We start from the raw sequence: 23,271 nt of genomic DNA, 5'->3' as shown, positions 1-23,271 counted from the left end.
GGTTCTGTCATAGTCTGCTCCATCATTCACCAGTAGTTTTCCATTCACCTGTCTCACCTGTTTTCCACACCCACTCATTAGCTCACTCTCTTTCTCTTCTGCACCCATTAGCTTCTGCCAGTATTTAAACCCGCACCTTACACACACTCTTTGCCAGATTGTACTTTGCCTCATGCTTGTCTTTCCCGCATTTGAAACTAGATTGCCTACCCGGTTCCGACCCTGCCTGTCCTCGATCTGCCTGCTCTGCCTGTTCCCTGATCCTGCCTGTCCCTCGACTATCCTGTCTGGCCTGTTATCCGACCCTGCCTGTATCCCCGCTGACCGCCTCGCTTACTCCCTGACTCTCTGCCTGTCCCTGACTCACCTTCTGCCCGCTGTCCTCCGGTGCGTTAAACTGCTCGGTTGGAATTCCTCAGATCCAGTGGAATCTCCAATAAAGTGTATTACCAATTCTCCTTGGTTTCTCGAGTGCTGCATTTGGGTTCTCCTTAAGATTGTGACAGTTTCTATATGTTTCTTTTTGGCATTGTCTTTGTTTTGTTTGTCTACCCTCCCTCCCAAATGTAAAGCGTCTTTGGGTTCAAGAAAAGCGCTATAGAAATAAAATATATTATTATTATTATCTGTATAGCCACTGGTGTAAAGTAACCAAGTTCATAAACTCAAGTACTATACTTGGGTACAATGTTGAGCTACTTGTACTTTACTTAATTATTTCAATGTTATGCTACTTTGTTCTTCTTCTCCTCTACAATTCAGAGGTACAAAGTGTACTTCTACTCCACTACATTTATTTAATCCCTTTAGTTACTTCACAGATGTGGATGAATGATGTGAAATATAATCAAGTGTTAAATCAGACTTTAGTTCCACCTGGAGTAAATCCACAAGCTACCCTGCAGTATACAAAGTCATTCAAACTAGCTGCTCCTTTACCAGCTTTGAGAACACTTTCATGATCAATCATTATAAAACATATCATATATATTATTCTGAAATGGACCAATCTGCACAATGACTACTTTTACTGTCGCTATTTTAACTATATTTTGATGAGAATACTTTTCTACTTTGACTTGAGGAACATTTTGAATGCAGGACTTTTACTGTAACAGAGTATTCCTACACTCTGGTACTTATACTTTTACTGAAGTACAAGATCTGAGTCCTTCTACTTTTACTCTAGTACAAGATCTGAGTACTTCTACTTTTACTCAAGTACAATATCTGAGTACTTCTACTTTTACTCAAGTACAAGACCTGAGTACTTCTAGTTTTACTCAAGTACAAGATCTGAGTAGCTACTTCTAGTTTTACTAAAGTGCAAGGTCTGAGTACTTCTACTTTTACTCAAGTACAAGATCTGAGTACTTCTACTTTTAATCAAGTACAAGATCTGAGTGCTTCTACTTTTACTCTAGTACAAGATCTATACTTATACCACCTCCGTTTATAGCCTATGAAAAAAACTATTAGAAAACGAAGGCTAAAGCTAACGTTAGCAGATAGTGACAATGTATGCTAGTTAGCTAGCTCAACAATAATATTGCGACAGAAAAACGTTTCAGTGCACATCACGCTCTGCCGCTCCGACAGTGAGCTCTGCTCTGAACACCTGAGCGGCCCGTTCTAACAGCTGTTCACCAGCGGTCCAGTCTGTGCCACAGTGCCTCCGGACCACACAGTTAATATTAACGAACGCACCCGTAGGTAATGTAGCTGCTGAAGCTAGACCATCATCGCGGACCAGCAGAGCCTTATTATACATCGATGAGCAGAGCCGACAGGCAGGAAGACTCGAGCACACAGCTCGTGCTGGCGCTTCATTATAATATATAAAAAAAGAACACCATCCGTGTCATGATGGCACATCATGGCACACATACCCCAAAAATATTTTTATTGCAGATCTACATGAATCACACAAACGACCTATTTTGGATTCAAAACGGCGAATTTGGCCGAAAGGTGACAAGTTTGCATCCCTGAAAAACAGTAAGTGTGGCTTGATATTGAGTAAGAAAAAGGTTGATAAACGCAGTGAGAATGGATCTGCGGAGAGCATTTCGCCGCAATCCCAACTCCTCTATTACCAACGTTCAGGGAGCTCTATGCAACTAAATGGGACGCCCTGCCCGTTGAAAACTGACTCAAGGGGTACCCTGTGCGTACAGGGTAATACAGTGACTGGGAGGGGCCCTGACCGCCCGTCGACATGTGACGGGTTGGGAGTGAGAACGTGGACTGGCCATGTGTGCTCTGGAGAATCACAGAACGGTTGATCGTCCTTATTATTATGCCGTTTAAACCAATTATTTAAATTTGTTTGTTAAATTCGGCATCAGGTAAGTGTAGTGAAATATTTGTATGTATTCATGTTAGCAAACTATGGATAAGCTTAAAATGGGAATAATTTGGGTAAAACTGTGAGCTGGATTTGGGGTCTGTTGACATGTGTTTTTGAGGACAAAGGAAGATGGGGGAAGGTGAGAGCATGTCTTGATTTGCATTCAACTTAGATCTAGCTACAGTGATTGGGGAAACCTAAGATCTGAGGTGTTTGTGATATTTGGGGCTGCCAATCAAAAGGGGGGATCAGATAACTCCTCCCATTGTTATAAAGTATAAACGCAGAGACACACGCTGTGTTCAGTCTCTTTCCTCTGGCTGGCTCACGTGCAGGTAAATTCGGGATCCCAAAGATAACTGTATTGAATTTGTACTGTATTGAATTTGTACTGTATTGAATTTGTACTGTATTGATTGTATTGCATTGTCATATTACCATTAAAGTAGATTATTGTTTAACGGTTACTTGGTAGCTCTGGATTCCTTCCTGTATTATAACCAGCTTGATAGGGACGCGCTGAGATTTGAAAAGCGGATCAGTTATCCCTTTAAATCCCCAACATAAGTTACGCTGACAGGTCCACACACTGCTTCCCTGCAGCGAGGCTCCGAGCCCCGCCCTCCTGTTAACAGTTCACGAGTGTCAAGCTCTTCACCCCCCCCCCTGATAATTCCCGATCGTGGGCACGCTGATAAAATAAAAACGTTTGAATGGCACTTCATATCAAAAAGGTTGCCGACCCCTGGTCTAGTCAAATACTATACTGGACTTGTGAAAAATACTGGAAATAAGAATTTATTTTAGGAAGGATTGCTCTACTTATTAGCGTGTTAACTGAGTTGATCTTAACATCATATATTTATTGTAGTGCCTTTTTCTTTTGAAATATTGTATTCTTATTTTTCGACGTATATATAAATATGTTTATATATATATTTTTTTTAAATATGTTTTAATTTTTGGGACGGTGGGAAACAGCATGTCGGTCTCCCTGTTTGTACAACACTCAGTGATGTTGATAATAAAGTTGACTTTGACTTGACTGTGGACTTGTACTCTACATAATTACGTTGAGCCCAGTGTAATGTAATTAAATAAACAATAAATGCTATGAATAGATTGCATTTCTGGCTCGTATTATGATGGGATATGGTTTAATTTAGTAAATGGTTGTGTGTTGAAAAATGTATATCTTTATAAATTGTCTTGGTGTATGATCCCATTTGTATATGATGATGTCTGAAGTTAATACAAACAAATTCTCAGTGTTCAAGTCAATCACTGAAAAGGGTGACAATATCATAAGAGTCCAACAGTGCATATATTGGTTTGAGGGTTTAAAAAAATCAAAGTGTTAATGATTGTCAGTAGAGCCCCACAACATTAAAGGTAGGGTAGGTTGGAGAAACCAGCTCGAGTGTGCTAGAATTTGAAAGTACGCAGCCGAAAAAGATCTGCCCCTTCCTTACAGAGCCCCTCCTCCAACACACACGAACGCGCACATGACCAATGAGGGCACGAGATAAGTTTGTGCACATGGAAGACTGACAGGCAGGTAGGCCATCCAGTTACTTTAGCCGGGCCAGCTCAGATGATTGGTCATGCTTTTTACAGTACTACGGCTTCCACAGATGCATTTTTTTATGGATTTTTTGTCAAAGCACTTCAGATATTCATTGCTATCGGGATGTTAAGAGCATTCCATGGAATATAACAAAAAGTGTTTCTGAAGTGAATTACCTACCCCACCTTTAATGTCCATCACAAAGGGGAGTGGGGAAAGCCAGGTAGGAGGCCCTCTGATATTGGGATGCCAGAAGGTGCTATAAATATTTATAAATATATATATATATATATATGACTCTTGCAGAGAAATTCCAAAGCTGGGAAAGACTGCGCAATAATTGTCATATGAGAAAAATACTGATCTAATAACAGAGTTTTGATCTTATTTTCTTTTTTTTAATGAAAAATCTTTTAATTAATTTCCCTTTTCCAGGAATCTGAAAATAGAAAATTTGACCAGACTAATACAATTCTAATTTTAAATGGACATTTCACAGTTAAAGGTGGGGTAGGTCATTTTGGAGAAACCAGCTCGAGTGCGCTAGAATTTGAAAATACACATCCGAAGAAAATCTGCCACTTCCTTACAGAGCCCCTCCTCCAACACACACGAACGCGCACATGACCAATGAGGGCACGAGATAAGTTTGTGCACAGATGGAAGGTGCCGGCTAAAATGATTGGTCGTGCTTTTTACAGTACTACGGCTTCCACAGATGACATGTTTTTATGGATTTTAGGGAAATTACTTTTCATAAAAAAAGTTGATGCAAATAAGTGCATCGGGAAGACATGCAAATCGGGTAGTCACAGTGACTACCCGATTTGCATGTCATCCCGATTTGCACTGCGCAAGTGCGAGTTGGTCTGCCATATTGGACAGCTACGTACGGCAATCCAAACAGGGCATTTGACATCCGTACTGATCTAATAACAGAGTTTTGTTCTTGAATCAACTTTTTTTATGAAAAGTCATTTCCGTTTTCCAGGAATCTCAACAGAAAAAGTTTGGCCAGACTAATACATTTCTAATGATAAATAAATTAAAACAATTCACAGTTAAGAATTAGATATTAATTATGAATGCCATAAATGATTGCATACATTTAGAGTTTCTTATTTCTCCAGTGTTAAGGCTGTCAAACAGAAGTTAAATCCATTTCTCACTCTTTCTAAGAATGTACTTAACCCACTTAAAGATCAAATGCAAAGCTTCCAAATATGCTACATTTTTATAGAAATGTTGTTTTTAAGACTGCTTGTATTTAAAAAAAAATGTAATCGAGATAATACACCCGAAGAAAAGCTTTTTATTGATACAAAACTTGACCCAAAGCCGTCTGAATTTCTGACATGACCTCCCCAGCAGCCTCCGCGCGCGTGACGTCATTCATGCCAAACAGTCTGGACCAAACATCCCGACTCGGCAGTCTCGGTCACAAGTTTTTCGAAAAGAAAACTAAATTAACATGGGTTATTGTTGTGCTTTTTGTTGTACGAACGGTGCGGGATCTGGGAGAGTTTTTCATGTATTTCCCAAAGACCAAATCATCCGCAAAAAAATGGATTTTGTTAGTGAATCGTGTTGGCTGGCAACCGACAAAATGGAGCAGGTTGTGTTCTGATCACTTCACGTGTGATGCATACGAGGTTGATCCTGCTATCATCAAGTCTGTTGGTGCAGAAGCACTAATAGTATGTCGGAGGCTGAAACCCGGAGCCGTCCCCTCCATATTTCAGCACAAGAAACCACTGAAAGAACGAAAGAGCCGGGCGATGGAGAAACGACAAATAATTGAGGTAAACAACTTTTGATTAGATTTCAAAGCGCACGGAGCACAGCAGATAACGCAGATAACGGAATTGCAGTTTTATTAAGTTGTATGGCTTATAGAGGTGGGCACCGTTAGATTATGTGTCTTTACGATCATAAACAATGTGTTGGATGTGGAGCTAGGATAAGTAATAAGGGAACTAGGAGTGATTTTCTGTGCAGTAATAGGTTAGCATTTTTTGCTCGGGGCTAATTCACTGTTAGCATTGTAGTTTGTCTGCAGCTCATTCATCGCTCCTCCACTCATAACGGAAAAGTGTGAACAATATGCATTATGATAGGGATTAAATCCACTATTATTCCTCCTGCCACAATTAAAAATGCCCCCCGTGCAATTAAAAGTGACTGTGAGCACTTAGAAAACCCAACATTCTTCTAACCACTTCATTAGGCCATTGCATCAAAAAAGCCCTCCGCTATGCTTTCATTTCTTTCAGCCGAGTGGGTGCTTATAGAGGTGGGCTAAACCTCTCTAAAAAGGTCAAACGTCACTTGTTTTGCATCAATCTTGATACAGGGTACTTATTATATGTTATAGTTTGTATTCCTAAAGCTTTTAGTCTATAGTCTACTCAGAATCAGACATGATAGACGAAACTAGTTGTACTATCGGCGGAAGCCGCTGTGATTGATAAGCCAGGTGGAAATATGTTTGGCACATCTGACGTCACGCACCGCCATCTTGCGGAGGAGCGGCTGAGAAAATAAATCGTCGGACTTGGTGTTGGGGGTTGAACAAAATTAATATTGCGCATTGCCAGACTCATATTATCTCCGATTTTAATACTGCAATATCTTAGATAGTGTTGTAGCCATATGATTTTGATTGTACTGGCAATTATACAAAAAGCTTTGCATTTGATCTTTAAAGGATTTCTTCTCAAATAATCGGGAAATTATTTTGTAAAAACAATAACTCATCTCTCTCATTCAGATTAATTGGTAGGTTTTTTTTTTTCTTCTTTGCGAAATGCCAATGTGTCAAAAGTTCTACTTGGGTTGCTGTACGTAGCTAGTGTTATTGGTCCAATATGGCGGACCAACTCACGCTTGCGCAGTGCAAATCGGGCAGACATGCAAATCGGGTAGTCACAACCACTAGCAGCAGTCACAGTCACTTCCGTTTCATGACAATGACTTCTGTTACAGCAAGAATCCCCCTCTCACACACACACACACACACACACACACACACACACACACACACACACACACACACACACACACACACACACACACACACACACACACACACACACACACACACACACACACACACACACACACACACACACACACACACACACACACAGGTGAAACACATGTACATTCCCTACTGAGAACCTTTTCAGTTAAATGTTTTCCGGAGTGTGTGTGTGTGAGGTGTTCATTAGTCAACACACATTTCAGTAGTATGTGTGTGAGGTTCATTTTCAGTTGTGTGTGTGTGAGGTTTAATTTTCAGTTGTGTGTGTGTGAGGTGCGGTAGTTAATGTGATAGTATTTTAATAGTGTGTGTACAAGGCCAGATGTTTTCAGTTGTGTGTGTGTGTGTGTGTGTGTGTGTGTGTGTGTGTGTGTGTGTGTGTGTGTGTGTGTGTGTGTGTGTGTGGGTGTGTGTGTGTGTGTGTGTGTGTGAGAGGTTAGTTTGAATTTTGGCCTAAACGGCCCTTCATAGAGAAGTTGTCTCTTTACGGCTCCAACACAACAACTAACGAACTGGGTGAAGATGACAATTATTAAGAGGAATTAGTGACATGATAAATTGTAGGGTTGGGGTATTTTAAAGGATGGTACAAAATAAAATCACAATAAAAAGCCGTGTTACCTTAAGCGAGGCACGTGAATAGGGCGGGATCCCACCATTGTACTTCCCTGAGATGATTCCACTGGCCAGTGGAGACCATGTCATAGCTCCAATGCCTGCATGCCCAAAACAGGCATTGTTATGGATCAAAGTACATACAGAAAATATGTGCTATGTTGTTCAATTACTTGTTTGTCAGCGGTTTATTCCAGTTTTACAATATGGGGGACTAGGAGGCTATAGCCCTGTTCAAACTAATACAGTTATTAGTCTCACAAAGAATCTAATGGCCTAAACAGAAAGATTATCAAATCGACAATGGCAATTGCATACCTATCTTGTGGAAGAGTTCAGGGAGTTGCACTTCTACCTTCTCCCTCTGGAACATGTGATACTCTGTCTGTTCGCAGATGGGTGGTATCTGGTTAAACTGTCGAGCCACGGAGTATGCCTCCTACAACAAAGAGGGAACAATTTCAGAATGGAAAAAAATGTGTTGTGTTTCATCAAAGGCTTCACAGGTCCAGTAATCCAAACATGGAATACCTACCCAAAAGCCAATTACCCTATAGCATTGTAAAAATAGAAACCCTAAACTCTAGGATACACGGATGAAGGGAAATGTAAATTCTATACACCCTAACAGAACCTGGCATCACTTGAACTTTAGGCTGAATCATTTGAACCTGAATCCCATTTACAATACGTTTTTGTGTTTGAACTCACCATAATCTCCATGGAGGTCCATCGTGATGTCCCCCAATACATGGCCATCCCCTTGTTGATCACATGAGTCATTGCCCTCACAGTCTCTACCAAAACAGCACAAAAATACATACACAACATTTACCAAGTAAAATATTTGACTTCCCCGCAGCAACTAATCCGGCACACATGAAGGTTCTCAAACACAATTATAATTATTACACAAATTAAAATTATCCAAGGAACAGCCTGTGGCAGCGGGGTGTGGTTAGAGCACCGGCTGCTGGAGTGATGGGAGTGGCTCGGCCGGAGACCAGACAGCTGATCAGAATCCGGTAATTAGGCTCAGTATAAAGCATGCCGGTAACCTGATTCTGGTCTCTTACAATAGACTGGGTCCTGGAAGGACTTTTCTGGCCGCAGAACGAGCGAGCAGGACAACACCGCACCGCACCGCGTCTGCGTTCTCCGTTGTGACATTATTATTTGGTTCAATAAAAAAAACCTGAACTCTTCCCCTGACTCCTTCCCCTTCTGTCCCTTTTAACCTGGAAGTGAGCGGAGGTGCTCACACAGCCAAAGGTGAATTTCAGCCCGAAGAGCACAACCAGGCAAATAATTGATTGATTACATTTGCTGACATTTGGTGCAAAATGTGCTAATTTCTATGCAAATGGATCTAGTTAGAAGAACTATGATAACATATTGTAACCATAGTTCTATAAACACAGGCACACAGCCCTTTAATGGACTCTTTGGGAAACACTCTTCAGCAGTCACACACAAGCATTCACCCATTGAAATTTGCATCATGTAACGTAACTGCTGGTACTGTGCATTTTAGTAGCTCCGGACTGTACCTGCACAAGCTTCAGGAGAACCTTGTATGTTTGAATGAAATGAGGTTAAAATGTTAACATAGGTTCAGGAGCATGGCCACGCCTAAAACTCCACCTCGAACCACGGCCACCCCTATTTATATCCGGCAAAACTTCAGGCCACTGCTCGTCTCCATCCTTTCAACCCACCCTCCCTCTCTACCCATACAGTTCCCCTTCCGACTCACACCGAGCGATACATCCATCCATCCATCCCTTCTTCCCTCCCTCCCCTCAACATCCCTCCATCCCCACATCCCTACATCCCTCCATCCCTCATCCCTACATCCCTTCATCCAGGGGCGGACTGGCCATCTGTAGAATCTGGAAAACCACAGAACGGCCGGTGGACAAGGGCCGTTGACGGCCGGCCCTTTAATTTTTTTTGTTTAACGTCATAATTTAAGTTGCGCTTCCGGCCGACAGAGGGCGACAGCGGCCGCTAATGCAGTTGTGTGTTTCTTATCTGTCAAAAAATCACACACGAAGAAGAAAAAAGACCGGCCACACAGACGCCGCGGCAGACAGGGAGAATGACAAAAAATGGATACAAATAAAAGAAAAAGAAAAGAAAAAGGTGGGGCCGAGAAGGCAAGAGAAAAAAAGGTGAAGTCACTCGCAGGTAATGCTAATAAATGTCGCAAATTGACAGACCTTTTTGGCAGCAGCGCCGCTGCTACAACTACAAGCACTATCATCACCAGCAGCAGCTTAGAACAAGTGCATGATGAAGAGAATGATGAGGGCGCGATTTCATATATACAGCCAGCCTCCTGCGTTCATGAGGGACAGAGAGTTGAGCTGGTGGAAGAACCAGCTCAACTGGCACATGCAAGTGCAGGGCAAGAGCAAGAGGTGGTAAGTACTATAGAGAAGACAAGTATATTCAACCTAGTGTTTCCAGTTAGTGTGTGGTGTGTTGCTCATGCAAGCAATACAATAAATACAACTGAGAGTAGGTGTAATAGACTATATTAAAAAAAAGTATAGATTAAACAAAAGTGTATTACTTGTCAACATTTAAGTATTAATTCAAGTAGTAGCCTATAGTATTATAAAAATAATTAACATTATTTTTATCATTAATTTATAATTGTCTATAGGTTGAGGATGGAACAAGGACTGAGGATGACAGCCACTCACACGGCAGCTCAAGCCTGAGGTATTTCCAACGCCCAAATTCCGACAATCACAGTCTCAATAGTTTTTTTTCCTATCACCCTCAGACCAAAACAAAATATTTGACAGTACAAAGACTGTTTAAACGCATGAACGGCACAGATATAAAATGGCTCACATACTGTGAAGAGAACCACACATTGTATTGTGGAGTATGTTTAGCATTTGCCAAGCCATCTGAAAACAATCCCTTTGTAAGTGGCATGCAGGACTGGAACCATATCAGTCAGAGAGTAGAGGAACACGAAAGGACCATCATGCATAGAATGTGTGCGGAGGCCTACTTTTTGAGGGCATCCAAATCAGACATAGCCAGCCTACTACATGGATCACAAGTAGTGGCCCACAGAGATCAAGTGAAGAAGAAACGGCAGGTGTTGGAACGTGTGGTAGATGTAGTAAAGTTCATAGGAAAGAGAGGACTTGGCTACAGAGGGAAGGAATATGAGGCAGTATACACTCTAGATGATGACAACATTGACCATGGGAATTTTCTAGAGCTCATCATTCTTCTTGGAAAATATGATGTGTGTCTGAAAGAACATATCACTGAGTGCACAGAAAAAAGTAAGAAGATGCACCAGTCACACTCACAGGCTAAAGGTCGGGGTTCTGCTGTAACATTCCTATCCAAAACAACTGTAAACAACGTCATTTCCACAGTGCAGAGGCTAATTCAGGAGACCATTGCAAAAGAGGTTGCTGAAAGCGGTATGTTTTCTGTACAAATAGATACAACCCAGGACATTACGTCCCATGAGCAGTGTTCTGTGATTCTGAGATACGTCACAGACACTGTCCAGGAAAGGCTTCTTGCAGTGGTCAAATGTGAAGCATCCACTGGCCAATATTTTGTCCAGATGCTGACAGATGTAATGGATCGTTTTAATTTGGATATCAGCAACTGAATCAGTAATGCTACAGATGGTGCATCCAACATGCAGGGTCAATATCGAGGCTTCTCCGCACTCCTGTCATCCAAAGTCCCAAACCATGTACATGTTTGGTGCTATGCACATGTGCTAAACCTCGTTCTGTCTGATACAACTGAAGTGTCCATAGCTAGTGGGTCCCTTTTCTCCCTCATGAATGACATTGCTGTGTTCATTCGCGAGTCATACAAAAGAATGAATGTGTGGGAGCATAAAAGCCAGGACACTCGACACAGACGCCTCTCCCCAATTGGAGAGACACGGTGGTGGGCTAAAGATGTAGCCTTGAAGAAGATCTTTGGCTCATTTGGAAAGCCAGACGAGTCTCTGTACATTGATGTCTTCATGACACTAAGTGAATTTCAAAGTCAGGCCAATTTGAAAACTGCAGTGCGTGTCAGAGCAAGAGGATTCCTAGAGGCGCTCCTGAGGTACGAGACAGTGTTGACTGCCCAGCTTTTCCTTCGGATTTTTGAAATGACAACACCTCTTTCAAAATACTTGCAGACATGTGGACTAGATATCCTCTCTGCTCACAGGATGGTTCAGGACACTCAACATGCACTGATGAACATGACAAGAGATTTCATGACAGTGAAGACAGCTGCTGATACTTTTGTTGAGTGGGCAAATGCAAAACTGGAGGCAGAAGAGGACTGTGAGCTTGAGTTGGAAACAACACTTCCACTGAAGAGGAACAGGAAAAGGAAGATGATGGCTGGCGAAATGGCAAGTGATGAGAGATTGACAGATGCAAACAGGGCTTATGAAGTAGAGGTCCATAACCAGGTCCTGGATACTGTCACAGACAGTATCAAACGACGCTTCATGACCCACGGCACTCTGTATGCTGACTTGGCTGTCCTTGATCCAAGAAACTTTCCCCAAGTGTGTTCAGCAGAAGCTCTGCCTGACTCTACATTTCAAGATCTAAGCAAATGCTTGCTTAGGTTTGACAGCAGGGCAACTGCTGCAAATTTGCAGTCTGAGTTGAAGTGTCTGGCAGCCCAGTGGCCACGGCTTAAAATGTCTGCACTTGAAGAGTACAGAGTACGAATTTGCTCTGGTTGTGAGGAAGAAGAGACAGAGGTTTTAAACAAACAGTGCAACTCTTGTAAAGAATGCTCAATATGTTGCTACCAACTTCTGAAACGCTACAACCTCTTCACAGATGCCTATCAGCTCCTTGGTTTAGGAGACAAGTTTCTTCTCACTCTGCCTGTGACACAGGTAGCTTGTGAGAGAAGTTTCTCTGTACTCAAGCACATCAAAAGCCGAATAAGGAGCACACAGTCACAAGAACACCTGGAAGCATTCATGCTTATGTCAACAAAAAAAGACATCCTCATGTCCCTCGACAATGACTTGGTCATCGACAGAGTTGCAGAAAAAAGCAACTTACTAAAGAAACTGCTGATTCCCCAACATTAGGTTTACAAACCGCCTCAGACAATCTTGTTTATTTCTTTTAGGTGAGAATTATCCCTTAAACTGCAGCCTAATAAACAGCTGATTTGTGTGTGTGTACTGTTATATGATGTCCCATGTGTTAAGACATCTGAGGAGTGTCCTCCCTATTGTCTTTAGGGGAGAATTATCCGTTGAACCGCATAATACACAGCTGATTTATAATAACTAATAGTACTGTATTATTTTATCTGATCTCTGATCTCCACCACCAGACCCCCCCCCCCCCCCCCCGTTGACATGACATGTGGCCGGACTGGGTCATATTCCAGGGCTGAATTTTAGTCCCAGTCCGCCCCTGCCTTCATCCCTCATCCCTCCATCCCTTCATCCCTCACCCTGACCTCGCCGTCCACCGCGAAGCATACCAGGACCATGTAAAGGTCTACAAAGAAGCCCTCTCCCTGGCTAGGTCTTCCTACTACTCCACCCTCATTGGCATCCAACAATCCCAACCGAGAATGCTGTTCACAACCATAAACCGGCTTCTCCGCCCCCTTGATCCCCCCCATCCCCCAGGTGCTCTTGATCTCTGCTCGAAGTTTCTGGATTTCTTCCAGGCAAAAGTTGATTCCATCCACCAGCAGCTTCTGGTGCCTGGCCCCCCACCTACTTCAACCGCACCCCAGCCACAAGGTATTACTCGTCCACCTAGGTGTTGCCTCTCCACCTTCTCCCCAGTGGATGTCATCCAAATTACCAAGCTGGTTACTAAGGCCAAGACATCGACCTGCTCTCTTGGCCCCATGCCCACAGCCTTGGTCAAGGCAGCTCTATCCACCATCTGCCCCATCATTGTTGACATTGTGAACTTGTCCCTGTCTTCTGGCACAGTCCCACCCTGCCTCAAAACTGCCTCAGTCTCTCCAATCCTGAAGAAGCCTGGCTTGGACCCGGAGGACCTCAACAACCACCGGCCGATCTCAAACCTCCCATTCGTGAGCAAGATCCTAGAAAGAGCAGTTGCCGCACAACTGCAAGACCACATGTCACTGCATGAGCTCTACGAACCCCTCCAGTCTGGCTTCAGACCATATCACAGTACTGAGACTGCCCTCATCAAAATCACAAACGACCTCCTCATCGCATCTGATTCTGGCCTCATTCTCATCCTCATCCTCCTGGACCTCTCAGCAGCCTTCGATACCATATCCCGTTCCATCCTCCTCAGCCGCCTGTCTGACTACCTTGGCCTCAGTGACACAGCTCTTGCCTGGTTCGAGTCCTACCTGTCTAACAGGAAAAACTTTGTCACCATCAGTGACTGCAGCTCCCCTCCCGCCCCAGTCAACCAAGGTGTACCTCAAGGCTCTGTGCTTGGACCCCTCCTATTCAATATCTACATGCTCCCACTTGGTCAAATCATCCGCCAACATGGTCTCAGCTTTCACTCTTATGCTGATGACACACAGCTCTATCTCTCCACCAAACCGTCCACTCAGCTCCCCCTCAATCCCTTGTCAACTGCCTACAGGACATAAAAAACTGGATGTCATCAAACCTGCTCAAAATCAACAGCAATAAAACAGAGCTCATGATTGTGGCTCCCAAGACGCAGCTCCAGAAGGTTGGAGACCTGCTTCTCTCCATTGACGGCTTCTCTATCTCCCCGTCGACTGAAGTCCGCAACCTGGGAGTCATCCTGGACACCACCCTCTCTTTCGAGGCGCATGTCAAATCTGTCACCAAATCCGCCTTCTACCACCTAAAAAACATTGCCAGAATCCGGCCTTCTCTCTCTGACTCTGTGGCAGAAACCCTGGTACACGCCTTCATTACATCCCGTCTGGACTATTGCAATGGACTCCTGTCCGGGGTTCCCAGCAAAACCCTGGATAGGCTCCAATACGTCCAGAACTCTGCCGCCAGGCTTCTCACCCACACCAAGCCATGGCACCATATCACCCCCACCCTCATCCACCTACATTGGCTGCCAGTCAAATCCCGGATTCAATACAAAACACTCATCCTCACGTACAAGTCCCTCCATACCCTCGCCCCCCAGTACTTATCGGACCTCCTCCATCCCTACACCCCTTCTCGGAGTCTGCGGTCCTCAGACACGGGCCTGCTCTCCATCCCCCGCTCTCGCCTCCGAACTGTTGGTGACAGGGCATTCAGTGTTGCGGCCCCCACCCTCTGGAATGCACTTCCTGCCGAGATCCGTAATGCTGCCTCCCTGGACATCTTCAAATTATCACTAAAAACACACCTGTTCACCCTGGCCTTCGGGCCCTAGCCCTTTTCTGGTCCCCTGGCTTCCTTTAGTTATTTCTTTGGTTTGCCCGTTGATTGTCTGTTTGTTTTGTTTGTCCACCATGTACAGCGACCTTGGGTCCCTTGAAAGGCGCTATATAAATATCATTTATTATTATTATTATCCCTCCATCCCCTCAACATCCCTCCATCCCTTCATCCCTCATCCCTCCATCCCTCCATCCCTTCAACATCCCTCCATCCCCTCAACATCCCTCCATCCCTTCATCCCTCATCCCTCCATCCCTCATCCCAACATCCTCTGCCCGTCACCATTTATATTTAAACGGTGCATGTTTATATACTGTGTATACTAACACCTTAATTCCAGGTATCGTCTGGGGGGCCCGTAATCAGCCCACGCAGATCATGCCGGAGACGGAACCCCCACTCTGAGTCTCCCACTGCACAGACCATAGCTCGTCCTCCCAGATCATCCCTTCACCCCCCTTATATCATTCACATGTTACTTCAATAAACGTACAGTACAAACATCACACTGTTGTGGCGTGGTTCCTGCTAGTGAAATGTTCAATATGGACAAGAAAAAAACAATAGTTTCTGTGCTTTTGGTAAAAATAGATTGTGTTTATTGATTATTGTAAAGCGAAGATCAGACTATATTTTGGAACACATTTATTTGCAGGTTATTCCAAAGGGTTCACCTACTGTATCTGATTGGCCAGCTACGTTACCTTATGCATATTTCATTGAGCGAACACATGCCTGTGATCTGTGAATAGTAGTAGTCAAAGAGTTCAGTAAAGGTAGGAGCCTGTAGAAGTCCAAACATCATTGCTTAAAGCCTTCCTACAGTGAAATTACTCTCTAAAGTAAGTATGCTAAAGAGCCTTTATAAGGGGTATCCCGTCCAGACTTTCCAGCTTGCGATGTTAGTCAAACAAATGCTAGAGCCTACTCAGGTGCATAAGTCTCAGACATGCCAAATGGTGGGCTGAAGACATCATCCGAAGAAAAGACACAACAATAACCCATCACAAAAGCCATGTGTTTGATGTGTATTTTTCTATTATGAATTACATTTGATTTATACATTTATTTTACAACCCCAATTCCAAGGAAGTTCAGACGTTGTGTAAAACGTAAATAAAAACAGAACACAATGAATTGCAAATCCTTTTTTGACCTATATACAATTTAATACACTACAAAGACAAGATATTTATTGTTCAAACGGATAAACTTTATGTTTTTTTGCAAATATTCACTCATTTTGAATTTGATGCCTGCAACACGTTCCAAAAAAGCTGGGACAGGTGCATGTTTACCATTGTGTTACTTCACCTTTCCTTGTAACAACAATCAATAAGCATTTGGGAACTGAGGACACCAATTGTGGAAGCTTTGTAGGTGAAATTATTTACCATTCTTGCTTGATGTATGACTTCAGTTGCTCCACAGTCCGAGGTCTCTGTCGTATTTTGCGCTTCATAATGTACCCCGCATTTTCAATGGAGACAAGTCTGGACTGCAGGCAGGCCGGTGTAGTACCCCCACTCTTTCACTACAAAGCTACGCTGTTCTAACACGTGTGGAATGTGGCTTGGCATTGTCCTGCTGAAATAAGCAGGGACGTCCCTGAAAAAGACATCGCTTGGAGGGCATCATATGTTGCTCCAAAACCTGTCTGTACCTTTCAGCATTAATGGGCACCAACACACCATCATACCATCACAGATGCTGGCTTTTAACTTCACGCTGATAACAATCTGGATGTTCCTTTTCCTCTTTAACCGACACGACGTCCATGATTTCCAAAAACTATTAAATGTGGACTCTTCAGACCACAGCACACTTCCCCACTCTGTGTCAGTCCATCTCCGATGAGTTCGGCCCAGAGAAGCCGGCATTGTTTCTATTGTTGTTATGGTTTTGGCGTAGTAATATCCTTTACAGAATGAGGTCGGTTTATAATGCAGTGCTGCCTGAGGGATCATAGGCCATTGGTTATCAATGTTGGTTTTCGGCCTAGCCCCTTACGTGCAGGGATTTCTCTGGATTCTCTGAATCTTTTAATGATATTATGGACTGTAGATGATGAAATCGCTAAATTCAAATGTTGCTTGTGAACAACCGAACCCCACTGGGATGCTCCTTTTATACCCAGTCATGACACTCACCTGTATCCAATGAACCTGTTGGAGACAGAGAGAGCCCCTTGGCTCAAACAAACATATCTATCTAGGCGCGGCATTGCACGCGACTCGGGGTCGGGAGAGAATGTTTGTTTGTTTTCTAAGTCATTCATTCATTACACGTTTGTTTTTGTCAAGTCTTTCTTTTCGTCAAGTGTGCTGTGTTGTTTTGGTTTTTTCTGGAGCCTGGCAAGCTCACATAAGTGAACAGTAAGGCAAGATGACGATGGGGAAGAGGACTGCTGTGCTGTTTTTGCTAATGCTAATAACATCTAGCATTCGCTGTTTACAAAGCGAAGCCAACGCCGGGATAGCCGTGGGAAGCGAGCAGGTGCTGCGGCTCTACGACAGGGAATGTCTGCTGTCCTTACGGAGAAGAGCCGCCCCGGAACCGGGCCTGCTGGACTATGTCCCGGAGGAGCTGCTAAAATGGCCGCGGAAACGAGGGAGGAGAGGCGGCATTAAACATCAACTCCGCCGGAGATGCAATAAGCCACCGTTACCATCAATACTCTTCAGCAACGTCCGTTCCCTTAGAAATAAGGTGGTGGAGCTACGCCTCAACACTAGGCAAGGCAAGGCAAGTTTATTTATATAGCACCTTTCAACACAAGGCAATTCAAGGTGCTTTACAAAAATGAAAGACATTCAGACAAAGCCATTTAAAAACAGTAAAAGATAATAAAATAAACATTAAAAGAAAAAATATATGAATAAAAAGTACATGAATAAAACACTAGGATCTTAAACGAATACCGTGAGTCGTGCATGATGATTATCACTGAGACCTAGCTTCAGGAAGACTTCCAAGACTAATTGGTTCAGGTAAAAGGCTTTTCAAGTGTTCGTATGGACAGGAACAGTAACTCTGGGAAAGTGAGGGGGGGAGGCATTTGTGCTTATATAAAGGACTCTTGGTGCAGCAATTACACAACAAAAGACACTGTGTGTACTCCTGATATTGATCTCTTATGCCTAAGTCTGAGACCATTTTACATTACATTACATTACATTACATGTCATTTGTTAGACGCTTTTATCCAAAGCGACTTACATACATTCAGTACTGTGGGCAATCCCCACAGGAGCAATTTGGGGTGAAGTGTCTTGCCCAGGGACACAACGACATGCTGACGCAGTGGGACTCGAACTTGCTACCCTGTGATTCGAAGTCCAGCACACTACCCACTGAGCCACAGCCTCTCATTTTTGCACCGATACCATCGCTGAGACCATCACAGACTACATTCATTTTTGTGTCGATACTGTTGTGCCAAAAAAGGCCATTAGGATATATCCAAACAATAAAGACTACATCTCATTATTAAATATATTAAACAGTGTATCTGACGAAGAAATATCGCTTTTCAAAAGAACGATGCAATACAACTGAGATCAGCTCAAATGGCGCGTTTCCACTGCAGGCCTCGCTCGTCCTCGCTCGGTTTGGTTAGGCCTTATTAGGCCCGGCTCACTTTAATGCTGCGCTTCCATTACAGTTTAGGAACTGAGGTAGTTACTATAGTAACGCAGTGTAGGCGGAGCCGTGACGCCATCTTCAATGTGGACGGTCGGAGCATATATAACGTTAGCTTAGCCAAGCTCCATTTAGAAAACACGCATTTTAAAAGGGTTTTTTGCCTGCCGTCTGTCTGCAGACTTGTCAAAGCATTAATTCATGGTTTTTACTAACCGGTATCAGTACGTTGTTACTTCGGCATCATTTTGAAACGTGTATTACGTTTAGCTTTAGCTCTCCTCTTCTCTTCACACGCTACACACATGAGTGTAGGAGTCAGCACACACACAACCACATTATAAAGCTCTCTGATGACACAGCCATACTTAGTCTACTGACTAGAGACTCAGACATTTCTATTTATAAACTTCAGATTGAAGAGGTTGTGAAGTGGTGTGAGGCGCACAACCTGGTGTTAAATGTTAAAACAAAGGAAATGATCTTTGACCCCAAGTCAGTAGGTGATCACAGCCCAGTCCTTACCAACAGGGAGGGAGTTGAGCAGGTTACAAGTTTTAAATATTTCGGGATTTATTTTGATGCTCAGTTAGGCTGGGCCCATCAGGTGGATCAGGTATGCTCAAAGATAAGCCAGCGCCTGCATTTTCTGCGTAGGCTCAGGGTTCATGGAGTGGATACATGCATCATGTTAATGTTCTACAGGGCAGCAATTGAGTCTATTATTCGTTATGGCATCACAACATGGTTTGGTAACTTGTCAGTTAAATCTAAATCACAACTCCAGAGCTTGATAGAAAGGGCTGGAAAAATAATTGGCATGCTTCCACCATCCTCTCTTCAGGAGATGGTGAGAAAGCAAGGCCATAAAATCACATGCGACCCCAAACACATCCTGTATAGAGAGTTTGAGTTGCTGCCAAGGTATAGATTACCAAACTGGAAATTGAACATGTATAAGTGTTCCTTTATTCCGCTGTCAATCAAGCTGCTGAACAGTCAGAAACAATTGTGATTATGCTGTTAGGAGTTGTTGGGAGGTGCAATGTTTACAGGTTTTACAGTTTGTGCAATCAAGAAGGTTAAATAGGGAAAGTGCAATGTGTGTACAGGTATGGATACAATAGGGATATGTGCAATTTGACGGACACTATGCATAGGTGCAATAGGGAAAGTGCAATATTTGATTTGTGTATGTGCAATAGGGAAAGTTCTATACCTGTTTGTTTGTTTGTTTGTTTGCCATGTGATATGTGATATGTGATCTCTGCTCTGTATCTATGACTGATTGATCCTAAATGTTTTATGTTTATTATCTCGATGCCCAAGACACATTTCTCCAAAGCGAGACAATAACGCTCCATCTATCTGTTCACCTTCGGAATGTTCCAAACTGCTGTTTTTTCAACATTTCTCAACTTTTCCAGTCTTCTGTTGCCTCTGTCCCTGTCACGATCTGTCTTTGTGGTGTTTTGTCTTGTCTATATCTGTTTTTGGTTTTCTGTCTGCGTTGTGTTTTGTCTTGTTTGGATTTGTCTGTGGTTCCCTGTCGTTAGTTTCCCTGGTGTGTCTGATTACCCGATTGTGTTCACCTGTGGCCCCTGTGTTTTCTCCTCCCTCCTCACCTGTGTCTTGTTTCTGTGATTAGTCTTGTGTGTATTTAAGTTCTGGTTTTTCTGTCTGTCTTTGTCGGTTCGTCTTTTGTCATGACTAGTTCGTCGGTGAGTGTTCTGTTTTGTCTTTGTTGTTCACCTAGCCTTGAAATAAAGGAAGTTTCACTTTAATCTGCATTTGGGTCCTACCTGCTTCACACACCATGACAGTCCCAGCTTTCCTGGAATGTGTTACAGGTGTAAGAAATTAAAATCAATATAATACGGGAATATTAAATAAATGCATTTTATTTTGAAAAGCTTTATTTTGAAGGAGAACTCGGTTGTTTACATGACGTCACATCCAGTTTTACGTTATCTTTTTTTTCAGCTGTAAGAATGTATTAAATAAGAAGTCATGATTGAGAATGAGGAGAAAAGGCGTGTGGAGTTATACAACAAACACACAACGTCTAAATCCACTTATTTTATGCAATATTAATCACAGAGGAACAAAGCCGGGAGGAAGATCCGCCCATCGTCGAAGCAGCCAATGAGAAGAGGAGAAAGGAACTGGATATACGCGACGCAGCACTTAGAATCGCTCTCTTCTCTCTGTTCATGGCGCTGTGAACACCAACCTGTTTGTTCCAAAACCAGCGTTACTTTATGAAATTACCCTTTAGAACTATCCGAGACTCCATTTGTCTCTTTTTAACTCTCTCCTGGCTGCGAACCAAATAATAAATCTTCACAGGCATCAAATTAAAAACGAGTAAATGTTTGCAAAAAAACAAAACTGTTTATCAGTTTGAACTTTATATATCTTTCCTTGTAGTATATTCAATTGAATATAGGTCGAAAAGGATTTGCAAATCATTGTATTCTGATTTTATTAACGTTTTAAACAAAATCCCAACTTGATTGGTGTTTGTACTTGATCATTCGGTCAAATTGAGAAGACAGTTCTTTAAGTTTGACAATTCTTGTGGTTGGTGAAGTGGATATTTCTCTAGTGATTGTTCTTTGTGCTGGGCTGATTTCTTTTTTAGTAAATTGACTTTAAGTTACCCCTAGTGTTTACCTTGGTCTCCAATGAAAATGAACTTTCCAGTTGAATTTCAGTTAAAAATAAAGTAAATTCACTCTGTAATCATATCCTCAAATGAAAATAAAGAATCATTTCATGAGAGTTTTGGAAGCAAACAAGTGAACAAGTAGTGTGCTTGGCTCCTGCTGTGTAAGCAGGTTGGCAAGGTCATCACATGTCACGCAGTGGGGAAGTACTTTTGAGGAACTTGTACTTTACTTGTATATTTTAATTGTATGCTACTTTGTACATCTACCCCACTACCACTACAATTCTACGATTTTACGAGGCAAATCATGTACTTTTACTCAACTACATTTATTTTATAACTTTAGTTACTTTGCAGATTTGGATTAATGATGTGAACTTTAATAAACTCTTAAATCATACTTTAGTTCCACCTGGAGTAAATTCACAAGCTACCCTGCAGTATACAAAGTCATTCAAACAAGCTGCACCTTTACCAGCTTTGAGAACACTTTCATGATCAATCATTATAAAACATATCATATATATTATTCTGACATGGACCAATCTGCACAATGACTACTTTTACTGTCACTACTTTCACTATATTTTGATGCTAATACTTTTGTACTTTTACTTGAGAAACATTTTGAATGCAGGACTTTTACTGTAACAGAGTATTCCTACACCCTGGTATAGTACTCCTACTTTTACTTAAGTACAAGATATGTGTACTTCTCTACGGAGCCCCTAAAGCAGGGGTGGGGAACCTTTTTCCTCTCAAGGGCTATTTAAATGTTTTCAACATCCTCCGAGGGCCGTATAAATGATTTACCGCTGCTTAATAATACAAAAATTAAAGCCCATTCATTTCGCCTTTCTTTCATGCTGTGCAAAGAAAAAACAACCTCTTAATCCAGACCATGACTCGCGCATGCATGCACGTGCACGGTTGTGGCATGACCACCAAAACAGAAAGATACGAAACCTGATGTACTTATATGATTCTGTTTTCTTCAAGGTTGTGTCTTCCTGGTCGAATGTACTTATTGTAAGTCGCTTTGGATAAAAGCGTCAGCTAAATGCAATGTAATGTAATACGGACACAAGATGTGTGTAAATGTTAGTTTCCTACCCGTGTGAACATAATTTAAGTATGGGCTGGACCTAACCTCCATGCTCCCCCGGTAAGATTTTTTTATATGCTGAAGTTAAAAGCATCAATCTGGTGCACTTTGAGAGCAACATTAGGAGATCTATGGATACATCTCTCAACACCCATATGAAACAGAACTGTAAGCAGATTTCTTTTTCTTTATGGATATTTTACAAATCACTCCCCTTTCAAACTGTATTCTTGTTTATTAATAGCAACTTTTTTTTACTGTCATGGTATTTTATACCCGTTTACTTTATTCTCTTATTTTTTTATAACTAGAATGATCATATAAAGACGTGCCCTTACCTCACTGGTTGTAGAAAAAGCTTCTTATATTCGTTAGCATAGCTAGCTAACCAGATGCTAATAACAACAAAGTTATTGACTGTATGATCAGTATGACAGATGAACAGATCACCACTGGGCTTTCAACAAAGAAAAAAGTCGGGGTAACGGGTGAGTATCTCGTGCGCACGGGTGAGTATCTCGTGCACACGAGAAAGTATCTTGTGGGCACGAGAAACTAACCCGTTATCCCGACTTTTTGTTTTTGAAGAAAGTTACTGCTGCTGTGTGTCTCCTGTGTGCTTTTTTTTCATGTCCCTTTAGGGCAGCGTTTCTCAAAGTTATTATTTTTTTTAAAATACATTTTTTGGACCTCAGGCCTGAATCGAACCTGGGTCCTCGTGGGTGGTAGTGAACTGTTACGGTCTTTCACAGAGCCGCCGGTGTTTGCGGCGGCGGATGCGGTACCGGCGCAGTGGCGCTGTGAAAGTCCACAGCCCACCTATGCCAGAGCCAGCGACTAACCGAAGGCAGCAGTCCACCAACGGCAGCGGCCCACCGGGAAAAG

The 23,271-nt window shown here is 42.6% G+C and overlaps 1 protein-coding gene across 1 annotated transcript in view; it reads right to left on the bottom strand.

Annotated features, from left to right (window-relative positions):
- LOC117541480 (voltage-gated potassium channel subunit beta-2-like) overlaps window positions 1-23,271 on the bottom strand; it is a 134,231-nt gene that overhangs the window by 51,669 nt on the left and 59,291 nt on the right. The window contains exons 6-8 of the mRNA XM_034208650.1: window positions 8,287-8,372; window positions 7,894-8,014; window positions 7,582-7,676 (exon numbers count right to left, since the gene is read on the bottom strand). Coding sequence (XP_034064541.1) covers window positions 7,582-7,676; window positions 7,894-8,014; window positions 8,287-8,372 — 302 coding nt within the window. The remainder of the gene's footprint in view (window positions 1-7,581; window positions 7,677-7,893; window positions 8,015-8,286; window positions 8,373-23,271) is intronic.

Source organism: Gymnodraco acuticeps, unplaced genomic scaffold (assembly GCF_902827175.1).
Source record: "Gymnodraco acuticeps unplaced genomic scaffold, fGymAcu1.1, whole genome shotgun sequence".
In the NCBI taxonomy this organism is placed as follows: Eukaryota; Metazoa; Chordata; class Actinopteri; order Perciformes; family Bathydraconidae; genus Gymnodraco; species Gymnodraco acuticeps.
The sequence above is the reverse complement of the archived record's forward strand: the minus strand, read 5'-3'. Positions and strand labels throughout refer to the sequence as shown.